Source organism: Lactuca virosa, chromosome 9, assembly GCF_052849685.1.
Source record: "Lactuca virosa cultivar CGN04683 chromosome 9, Lactuca_virosa_CGN04683_v6, whole genome shotgun sequence".
In the NCBI taxonomy this organism is placed as follows: domain Eukaryota; kingdom Viridiplantae; phylum Streptophyta; class Magnoliopsida; order Asterales; family Asteraceae; genus Lactuca; species Lactuca virosa.
The window spans coordinates 26,233,609-26,245,927 of record NC_136434.1 but is presented as its reverse complement, the minus strand read 5'-3'; the positions used below and the strand labels follow the sequence as shown (position 1 = coordinate 26,245,927).

At 27.9% G+C, this 12,319-nt stretch overlaps 1 protein-coding gene across 1 annotated transcript; it reads left to right on the top strand.

The window, feature by feature from the left end:
• The first annotated feature begins 10,967 nt into the window (after positions 1 to 10,967).
• LOC145139057 (uncharacterized) lies at positions 10,968 to 12,040 on the top strand. The gene is made up of 6 exons (XM_079073012.1): positions 10,968 to 10,992; positions 11,086 to 11,170; positions 11,279 to 11,417; positions 11,557 to 11,726; positions 11,834 to 11,954; positions 12,035 to 12,040. Exons 1-6 carry the CDS (start codon positions 10,968 to 10,970, stop codon positions 12,038 to 12,040), a joined length of 546 nt encoding a protein of 181 aa, XP_078929138.1.
• Positions 12,041 to 12,319: the final 279 nt, after the last annotated feature.

Below are 12,319 nucleotides of genomic sequence, written 5' to 3'. Positions count from 1 at the left end.
GCTCGGGATGATCGTATGACACACACCATAGATAGTCAGCCTGGGATGTTTTACTCTGATAATAAGAACATGTTTTGAATTAACACTCTGATTTTATGTTAAGAACTATATTATGGATTGGCAATTGTGGTTTAAGTAACGTTTTAAAAATGAAATTTTTGGTCGTGATTTTTGGGGTGTTACATGAAGACTTGAAATAAATCAGAGACAAAGCATTATCTTAATGAATTACATCTTCAGAGTGCCATAATGGAGGGAATTCAAATTACCAGTTAATTAGAGCACATCCTTGCCTTTTTTACCACTATTTGACATAAGTAAGAACAGGAAGTGAGAAGACGCTTTCACACCAATGAATTTGTTGATTTCAGTACCCATCTCATTATGAAGCTTTCTTACTCGTTTTTTTCAAATTCAAATAAAATCCAGGATAATCTGTAAAATACAACTTCACAAGTAAAGTATTGATAATCACTTGCCTCAATTTGATAGACTGCGCCTACCTAAGGTTTACCCCCATCAGAGCATACAAAACCTATCATCGCGTTCACCACAATCACCAGGAAAAAACAAAACCAGAAACAAATAAACTCAAGTGAGAACCGCAAGATTTAAAACATCCAAATCGATTACATCAAACAAGAAGTTGGTTTGATTTGAGAGTTTACCTCAACCCGGAAGAATTCGCTGTTTTTTTCAATGGATAGAAGAAGATGGAGGCCAACCCATTAAACCGATGATATCAAAGTTCCTGAAAGGAGAGAAATATTAGCCTTAACGCAAACTTCGTGAACCCTCCATCAATTTCATGCGCTTCTTTCCCATCAGCTTGACCACCAAATCAGGAATCGATAAAAACGAGATGAATATACAAAATAAAAAACAAAAAAAAATGTCAGAATAGGTGAAGTTCAATCTGATGCAAGTAGATAAAGATGACGGAGAACCATGGAAGAGAGAGAGAGAGAGAGAGAGAGAGAGAGAGAGAGAGAATGGTGTATTTTTTATACATACCTCTTATTTACTTCCTCTTTTTTAGCCATAGTGAAGGATGAGTTCTCAACATTGCTGCACAAATAGAAATCGAAGATGAAAGAACATGAAAAAGAATAAAAGAAATAGAAATTGAAGATCATAACATTTAATAACTGAGGAATAGAAAGAGAAGAAAAGTTAGAACGATTTTAAGAGTCCAGTCAATTTGAATGTCTGAATCGCATTCTAGAGATAGGAATAGGAAGATAAAAGAAATAGAGAGGCAAAGGCGGAGGGAGAAGGGAAGGAGGCGGTGATCTCTAGGCATGTATTGGGAAAGATGAAAGAAGAGAAAGCGGGTGTCCTTCTTCATAAAACGTGTCTTCTTAAGATGATGAAGAGCAGATGACTCATTTGGAAGAAGATAGAATTGTTTTTCTGAAAATTTCCATCCCCATGCGCATAAGAAGGAAAAGGAGAAACGGAGACGCGCCAAAACAAAACTATGTGTGAGGAACACGAACAAAGGTCAATACAAAAACCTTTTCGTATATAATAATGATATATATATATATATATATATATATATATATATATATTATTTTATTTATGATTTATATTTATTTGAAGTTTTATTCGAATATATTTTTTAATATTTTTTTTATATTTTGTTAGTTTACATTTTTTTGACTTTTTTCAATAATTTTTCTAGTTTTTTTGATGTTTTGTTCGAATAGGTTTTTAATGTTTTTTGATCTTTTGTTTTTTTTATATATTTTTATAAAACTTTTTATAAATAATTTTTGTATAAAAAATATAAAATTTTTTGTTAAATCTGAATATGATTAACACATATTAGGTATAAAATTATTTATTTTAATAGGATTATCATATAAGCTAACCGGAATTTGAAACAAGTGTCAATGGATCGAGTTTAATTTTTTTAGTTTTAGAATTTTTTTTACATTTTGTTCCGAATGACAAATGCTAATTAGAATTCCTATAACTCAAACACATGTGTCAATATTTTCGAGTTCATTTTTTAATTTTATAAATCTTATTCGTTTTCGAGTTATATAGTTTCCAATTAGCCATTATATAACTTGAAACCCGTTTTTAAATTTCGGATAGCCTATCTATTAATCCTATTAAAAAAATAATTTTACACCTAATCTATGTTAATAATATTCACATTTATCGAACTTTTTTACATTTTTTACAAAAAATATTTTAAAAATTATAAACAAACAAAATGTCAAAAAAATTAAAATGTATTAAATCAACACGTCAAAAACTAGAAAAAATTATTCAAAAAAACATTAAAAAGTATAAACGAACAAAATATAAAAAAACATTAAACAATATATTCGAAAAAAGGTCAAATAAAATCTCAATAATAAAAATAAAATAAAATGTAAGCGAAAAAATATAAAAAAATTTAAACAATATTATATATATATATATATATATATATATATATATATATATATATATATATATATATATATAGAAGTACGATCAAATGAGAACACCAAAAAAGTTGAGAACGCGAGAACAAAGTATATTCATTTGAGATTCCATATATTCATTTGTGGAGAAATGATAAATTTTTACACCTTTAAATTTTTTTTTTGGAAAGGGAACTTCCCTAACGAGGGTTTCCGGGCCAGCTTTCGCTCACCGACTAATCCCTCGCTGCAAACATGAGGCTTTGCCTCATGCCCTGGAGTCACTGCAGGCGAACCTCCATGGCCATAAGGGCTGAGTAGTGCCAGGATTTGAACATGGGTCAATAAATTGAAGAGAAAAAGCTTATTCATGTTGATTGTGCGTAAAAATTTATCATTTCTCCAAAAATGAATACATAGAATCACAAATGAATATATATGTTCTCGCGTTCTCAACCTTTTAGGTGTTCTCATTTGATCTTTTCCCTATATATATATATATATATATATATATATATATATATATATATATATATATATATATATATATATAAATGAAAAACAAAAATATAAAAGCAAAGGTAAAATGGTCATTTTAAATGGACTAATGATGTGCAGTGCAATTTCTTTAAACCACATGAATGCATCTTGTCAAATTTTCAAAGGTTGAACTAAAAGTACGAATCTGACCAAACCATATAGACCAAAACTGTAATTAACTCTATGTAAAATGTATGTTAATATCTATATTCGAAGATGACCGTAAGTTTCAAAATTTCAACTAAATTAAAAACAAAATGATGTATGATTGAAACAACTAAAAATCATTTTTCCAAGAAAAAAACATACATATCCACTAGGTTCAAACATCATAAAAACATATCATAGAGTCAACCGAAGTCTCAAAAACATATCCATAACAAATATACCAGTACAATTATGTTGCATATTTTTTTTGTTTTTTGTGACATTTTTTCTATGCCATTAAATGTTATTTTATTTGTTGTGTGTTTAACCAGTAAAGCATACCCTAATCATACATTCGTACAATAACATTACACAAGCATCTTACCACACAAATGACATATAATGTCACACATAGTATAGCCTATGCGGAAGGTCAATTACAGAATTCTAGCGATATTTTAAACGTGTCAATATTTGAATCATGGATATTCTAATATAAAATTACGAACCTCAACTATATTTCCTTCACGAAGACAAGAAGACTATTTAAACATTTTAGACTAATTGCCCTCACTCATTGAGGTAAATGGTTCAAGTTTCGTCGTAAATATATGTGGATTTAAGTAGTAGTTTAGGAGTAGATTAGATTTGTCGTTTATATAAATAAATAAATAAATCAAAATCAAAATCAAAATCAAAACTACAAAACATAATATTAAATCAATATTTGTTTGATATAGTGCCGGTCATGCTATCCTTAATAAGACAAACCACCCTTTAATTATTATTTTTTTCAATTAATTTTAATTATTTGAAAAGGACAAAAGGTAATGTAAAATACTAATATGAAAATGCAATAAAAATACTTTATCATTAGTTATGCCATCAATCAGTAACATGTTTGTCCTCATACTCTTGTTTTAGAATATTAAAGTGATTTATAAGTATAGTTATTTGCTAAAATAAATTATATTGGAGCCATCATATCATGTAACAACCTATTTTCTATAAATATTATAAAAGTAATATATTTCATTAAGTCCAAGTTCAACATTACCGGTGAGAACCTCTCGACAACGCATCTCTTTTTTTAAGTTTAGCTGGAGCATTTCAACACGTTTTGTCTACACACTCGAATATTGTCTATAGACTCTATACGTTACAAAAAATATCTCTCTATGCATGCTCCCTATCCTGAACTTCAATACATTTAAAAGCATCATTGAATACCTCCGGGACAAACCCGAGCTCAGATTATGCTTATATCCGCTTGTCACCACACGACTAGTTTCCTACACAGACACCAACTCGAGCGGATGCCTTGACGCATGGCTATCTACTTTGGGATATTGTATATTTTACGGAGATACCTCATATATTATTGCAAAACGACAAGCTATACACACTAGATCTAGTGTCAAATCCATGGAGTACACCGGTGTAGCAAATGTAGTAGCCGAAGCATGTTGGTTATGTAACCTCGTGCTTGAACTTCTCACTCATCTTCGTCTAGCCAGCTTGGTCCATTGTAACAATATGCATCGATGTATACCTTCTAGGTAACCCTGTCCAACGTCAACATATGGAAAACATCAAAATGGACATGCATTTTATATGGGAAATAGTGGCCCTTAGCAACGTTCTAGCTTTTCATATTCCATTAGCTTACCGATATGACAACATATTCACAAAAGGTCTTCGTCGCAAACTTCTTCTATACTTTGGATTCAATTCGAGCATATATGTTCTCACCCTGTTAACACTAAATGCTTATTAAAGTTATATATTTTATATTTATTTTGATGTATACTAATCCCTTATTCTAGGGTGTAATCAATAGAAATATAATCAAATTATACAAAACTTTACTTGTTAAAGTTGTAAGATTGTTAAATTTGAAAACGAGTTACAATAAACTTTAAAATGTTCGAGATAAGGCTTAAATACTAAGAATCGTTTTTTTAGCTTTCAATGTTAATGTTATTTTAGCGACTTAGCAAAAAGTATACATTTCATAAATGTCAATCACGAATATGGTCGCTTTTGTAGTTATCTCTTATTAAAAAAGAATTAGGGGTTGTTTAGTAACCTTTTAATTTTTCATACCCAAAGCGTTTGATAGCCTCTTAATTTTTGTTTCTTGATTAACCTCTTATTGTGACTATTAATTTTATGATGATTATGATGATAAGTCATAACGATGAATATTCATATTCATAATAATATTTATGATGATGAATGATAAATAAAAACGAGTATGATAAATGATATGATAACATTTATAATGATATTAAAACCTTCTTACGACAATTATTATTGATTTTTAATAACGATGATTTTTGAATATGAGTTTTTATAAAGAGATATGTAAAATATTCATTATCATGTTTATGATGTTTATCATGTTTATGATGCTGCATATGCATATATTCTTATTAACGATAGATTGAATATGCAAACTAATAATAAGAATAATAAGAACGTTACTTAGCTCTGATACCAAATTTAAAGACATGAAGGAAATAATATGATTAGGATAGAATTATACCTTAATGATGCGTCGGAATGGATTGACGATGAATTGTTTGGGTATGATTATATGAAAATATGTTTGGATAGGGTTCTGCTATTCAGAAATAGACGAACTATTTCAACAGAAGAAGATTGAGATCAACTCAAGTCTTAAACACTCAAATTTAGCTTATCCATTCCATATGGGCAAAGACCCTATTTATAGGCTCAAAGGAGCCGAGTACAATAATAGAATTGCAATCGGTTGATTGCAATATGACAAACCTATTTACATTAATGCCCCCTAGAGTATTGAAGGTCTTACATACTTTATTTTACTATACTACCAACACTTTGCATACAATAATTATAAAAGACAAATCATAAATAATTACAAATCCTTTCTATATTGAAAGGCCACGTGTCTTCAATAATGTATGCTTTTTAATAATGGCTTCTTATGTCATTGCTTACGTCATCCCCCCCCCCCCTCTCTTTCTATTTTCACACGATCTCCTATCCTTTTGTTTGATTTTTTCCATCCCACTAACTCTCCAACATATTAAAAATTCAAATCTTAAATTTTGGAGCCTCTCAAATATTCACATCTTAAAAATACAAATATTAAAAATTAACATCCTAATCCTTATTTGATAAATTGAATTTGTTACTACTTTTCTAGACTTCCCCTTTGAATCCCGTGTTAATCAGTAGTTTTGACTTTCACATTTTCACCACACGAAAAAAGAAAATTCTTAAGTTGCCCGGAAGATTCAAACAAAAACAAAAACATAAGAAGAAAACGTGAAAATAAATCTCGAGCATATAAATTTTAATATATAATTATATAAAAAAAATAACATAATAGATAAAAATATATTAATTTTATTCTCTATAAATTAACATGCATTCCAATAATATATTTCTTTTTTAAATACAAATTCTTTTACTTTAAAAAAAAAACTGATTTATTTGTGTCATTATATATTCTTATGTGAATAAAATGTAATGATTTGTGATTAATACTCATGCCAATAATTTTTACAATACAAAACATAAAAGTGTATTTTTATATAAAACATTGTATGGATATAAATGTCCAATTATAGAGAATAAAAAGTAATATATTTTGATATATTAGGATTTTTCTGAAAAAATAACATTCTAGAAAAAGATTACTGACAATCGGTCTCGTCTTCTCAATTTATGTCTTTGTTCTCACTTGAACCTAGTTCGACATAAACAATTTCATATTAAACGAAAGAACTTTAACTTCTATAACCAAAATGAAAAAAGTCAACTTATTCATGCAATTGTTGACAATTTCGGTGCCTTTTTAGTTGTGGCACTTTATTGCTCATTCACGATGACTACCATAAGGCTGCAGGGAGTGGCCTCGTCATCTCCCTCGCTATGCTTACATGGCTTACTCGCTACCACTCCTTCACAACTTTTAAACTCATATGCCAAGATTGTCTCGCCAAGTGTTTCGCGAGATGAAAAAGAAGACGGAAAGGATAGCAAGTGGTCCCCCCAAGGTTCTAAAAAGCTTGTCATGGCTCCGCCATGGCACGCCATGGCTCCAAGGCTTGTATGTGCCGCCAAGCTTTACCAAAACGCCGTCATGACTCATATATGTGTATAAAAATGAATAATAGTAGAAAACACATATAAAAATATGAATTATATACAAAATTGTCGCCTTAAGTCACGCCTTACAAACGACGTGGCTCGCCAAGCCTCGGAAAAGCTTGAGGCTTGACATTGCCGCCAAGTCACGCCTTACGTTATTTAGAACCTTGGGTCCCCCTCTCACCATTTCATTGTTTCATCTTTAAATAGTTGTAAATTGAGCATAACAAATTGTATCTTGTTAAAGTTTATATTAATTTAATATTTAAATAAACATTTATTTGATTTAAGAAAAAAAAATGTTTTTACCTTTTAAACACATCATTACTCAATATTATCAAACTATATTTAGGTGTCCATAAAAAATATGATGTGACAATGGTTTAGCATATGCTACCATTCCTTCTAGCCTTAAAAGTAACACATAAACACTTCATGACTTTCTTTTATATATATATTATAAAAAGCGTTTTTTCTTTTATCACATATATTTGAAACCTCCAAACTCTTTATATTTCATTTTAAATATCTATGTTATTAATTTAAATATGTTATTAAATGTGAAATATTTTCATATTAATGATATATTTTTTGAATTATCAATGTAGTATATTTAAAATATTAATTTAAATATCATGTAAAATCCAAAATGTAAGTCAAAATATCAAATAAACTTAAGATCATTCAAAAACTATTTATTTTAAATGTGAAATTAAATCGAAATATCAAATTAACTAAAAATATCCAAAACAAAGTTTTATAATAAATGATTTTTTCAAATAAGTAGTTTTTAAATTAATTAACAATAATAATATTTAAAATAACATAACCTTATAAATTACGTTACATTAGTTTATAAAAAAATGTCAAATAAATAATTTCTAAATTAATTAATTCACATGGTAGCTAGGAGTAATAACCATTAAATGATATAATATTATTAGATATTATCACATGGTTCAAAATCAATACGATTTTATATAAAAAAAACAGTATAAGAAACTATTATGTCGTAGTTAATATAATGAATATAATTATTTTCAAAATGTATTTTCCAAATTTTAAATATATAATTTTATTCTGCGCAATGCACTAATATTTATTTAGTGTTATTATAATGTTGAATTTTGCTTCCAACGGTAGTGAGCATCTCTCCCACTCTCTCTCTCTTTGTATGTATATATATATATATATATATATATATATATATATATATATATATATAAAAGTCATTAATTCTTAATATTTTATTTTCTCTAAAAAAAACCAAATATATCAAAATTTATTAATTCATACTCTCTAATAAATATTCATATGATTAAAATATTAAAACTCATTATATATTCATATGTGAATAAACAATGAATGTATACGATTTATTCACATTTCTTTGTATATTACGCAAGGAATACAACTCGAAGAATAGAAATTACCATATCTTTGTATATCACGTATATGGTTTATTCACATTTCATTATATTTTCACTAAGATGATGTTATGAGGTAGGGATGATAACCCGAAGATAAGAAATTATCATCTCTATATATATTAAAAGAGAAACTTGATGACATTACCTTCAACAATCAGAGTCATTCATTGTATTTCCTTGATTAATTTCGACCATTAGATCATTTTGATGATGTCATCATAAAATAAAATAAAATAAATATTAACTAAATTAAGTTGACTATGTTTGGAAAGTTGAAAACTTATTAATGGTGATTGGAATTTTTAATTGGAATGTATTGAAGTGAAATAAATGTCAGCATAATTGTCAAAACATAAATATGATTCCTTCCTTTTTAAAATTAAGTAATTTGTATATAACTTTCATAATTATAGAATTTGAAATCAAAGAATTCAAAATAGTATGATATGAATCACAATATTAATTTCTTCATATCCTTTCCAAAATCGTTGTTCAAAATTATGTATAAGTATAATCTCATTGATTTGTTATCACAATTTCGTGAAATCTGGACTTCGCAGCATCACGTTCGAATACCAGCTTCATCAGGTTAGCATTTTTTTTATTTACTGATTAATTTCTTACATCTGATTATAGTTTATGTGTTCAGTATATGTATCAATGGCTTATTAGTGGGTTTTTGATAAACAAATTTTCTATTCTCTCTGTATGTGTGTGTGTGTGTGTGTTTGGATTGGATTCTATGTTTGGATTGGATGAAGGAAAATTCAGTTTAATTAGTTCTGTGTTAATTGGATTGGACAATGTGTTTGGATTGAATGAAAAAATAAATAAAGAAAATTAAAAATGGAGTACCTTCCCGAAGGGTTTAGTGTCTATATATATTAAAAGAGAAACTTGATGACATTGCCTTCAACAATCAGTGTCATTCAATGTGTTTCCTTGATTAATTTCAACTATTGGATCATTTTGATGATGTCATCATTAAATAAAATAAAATTAATATTAATTAAATTAAGTTGACTACGTTTGGAAAGTTGAAAACTTATTAATGGTGACTGAAATTTTTAATTGGAATATATTGAAGTGAAATAAATGTCAACATAATTGTCAAAACATAAATATGGTTCCTTACTTTTTAAAATCAAGTAATTTGTATATACCTTTCATAATTATAGAATTTAAAATCAAAAAATTTAAAATAGTATGATATGAATCACAATATTAATATATTCTTTCCATGATAGTTGTTAAAAATTATGTATAAGTATAATCTCATTCAGTTGTTATCACAATTTCGTGAAATCTGGACTTTGCAGCATCACGTTCGAATACCAGCTTCATAAGGTTAGCAATTTTTTTGATTTACTGATTAATTTATTACATCTGATTATAGTTTATGTGTTTAGTATACGTATCAATGGCTTATTAATGGGTTTTTGATAAACGGATTTTCTATTCTCTTTTTGTGTGTGTGTGTGCTTTTGCGTGTGTGTGTGGTTGGATTGGATTCTATGTTTGGATTGGATGAAGTAAAATTCAGTTTAATTAGTTCTATGTTAATTGAATTGAATTATGTGTTTAGATTGGATGAAAAAATAAATAAAGAAAAGTAAAAATGGAGTACTTTCACGAAGGGTTTAGTGTCTACATATGTTATTTCTTCAAAATAACTTATTTAGGCTTGTTGTAAAAACTACTTTTAATTGGAATGATTCGTATGGTCTTTATTATATGTGTGTGTATGTGTTTCTCAATCAGCATATGCATTTTTGTCCAAACGTAAAATTAAAGGCAAATGTGATTTTGATATTGTCGTATTGTACATACCTGTTGTAAAATGACATATTTACCCTTGTTGTGTGTGTATGTTTGTGTTTCAGTGTGTGTGTGTGTGTTTGGATTGGATTATGTGTTTGTATTTGATGATGTAAAATTCAGTTTAATTAGTCTTGTGTTTGGATTTGATTCTGTGTTTGGATCGGGTGAAAATAGAAATAAAGAAAAGTAAAAGTGGAGTACCTTCCCGAAAGGTTTAGTGTCTAAATATATTATTTCTTCAAAATAACTTATTTACCCTTGTAGTAAAAACTACTTTTTTGGGAATGATTCATATATTTCTTTATATATGTTTGTGTATGTGTTTCTCAATCAGCATATGTTTTTTTGTCCAAAGGTAAAAAAAAAGGCAATGTACTTTTAATATTGCCTTATTATACATACTTGCTGTAAATTGATTTGTTTACATCAAAATGATAATGTAGGTGTTATCATCCTCCTACGTATGGCAAAACTCAAAACTTGGGGTGGTAAGAATATTTTTTATTATAAATGTTTATATCATTACATTAATATTTTATCTATAAGATAAATTAATTTATAACTTTAATTGTTATTTCCAGGTCAGCCTCAAGTGAGTAACTATTTGTTTGGGTCGAGATTGCATATTAATGATGACATGTCTCACATTTCAGAATTCAAAAAAGCGTATGTCTTTTATCATTAATTAATAGCTTAATGTTTGTTTTTCCTTATTCTTAATCATTAATTATTTATATTGTTTAACTTCTTCATTTTTTTTCTTCTTATATGTAGTATTGCTAATATGGATTTGATTGTTGAGTCTTCCATTAGTACTACACAGCTTAACATTAATATTGTTGTGGCTAAGGCAGATGATTACTACCTCCGTTTTCCAATCAAGAACATTGATGATATTCCAGATTACAATGAGGTATAGTTAGCAGTATTAATATTTTTCCATTAACTTTATAAATTTATGGCTCATAACACAATCAATATATATATATATATATGTATATATATATATATATATATATATATATATATATATACATATATATATGAAATAGGAAATTGGTTTGTCCATCATTGCTACTGTCATCGGTTTTGATTTAGATGAAGGCTGGTATTCTTTTTATTGCCGTAACTGTTCAAAAAAAGTAAGTAAGAATGATGATGATGCTAATGCTGAATCATTTACTTGTGATGATTGTGGTGAAGTTTCTGATGTTTACAGCAAGTAAGTTCATAATTTTATATTTGTAAAGTTCTTGTGCCATTAATCTATATTCGAATGTTTCCAATTTTATTTCACTGTCCATTAAAATGTCATTTTATAATTTTTAGTGTGAGGGTCGTAATTTGTGTTCAATATGAAACTGGGTCTGCTTCTTTTATATTGTTTGACCGTCAATTTAAAGATGTTATTCACTGTGGTAATCAGCGGCTGATGGAAAAGATATCAAAGGTAGCGTTAATTTTTTTAATCGTCAACTCATCTCTTATTTTGTTTTATGACATTAATTTTGTTTAATATATGTATTGAAGAATTGAATAAATTCATTTTAACCCATTAATGCACTGAATTCTTTTTAACATAATAATGTTGTCTACATATATGTCCTTCAACGATTTGTACTTTTATTATGCGTTCCCCCGCGTTTAACGTGTGTTATAATCTAGTTTCTTTGTATATCATAACGCACAGATATAAGAAAGTTTACACTATTTTAAATATGCAAAACATGTATTTTCACAATATGTAATCATTTGTACATGATCTATAGTTTTTACCACAAGTATCAATTATATAATATAATAGGTATTTGACAA

Bases quoted from the DNA above. Each gene is read 5' to 3' on its own strand.
- LOC145139057 (XM_079073012.1), top strand. From the start codon at position 10,968: ATGGCAAAACTCAAAACTTGGGGTG. The intron at 11,171-11,278 runs GTATGTCTTTTA...TCTTATATGTAG, and splicing joins ATTTCAGAATTCAAAAAAGC to TATTGCTAATATGGATTTGA. The intron at 11,418-11,556 runs GTATAGTTAGCA...TATATGAAATAG, and splicing joins ATATTCCAGATTACAATGAG to GAAATTGGTTTGTCCATCAT.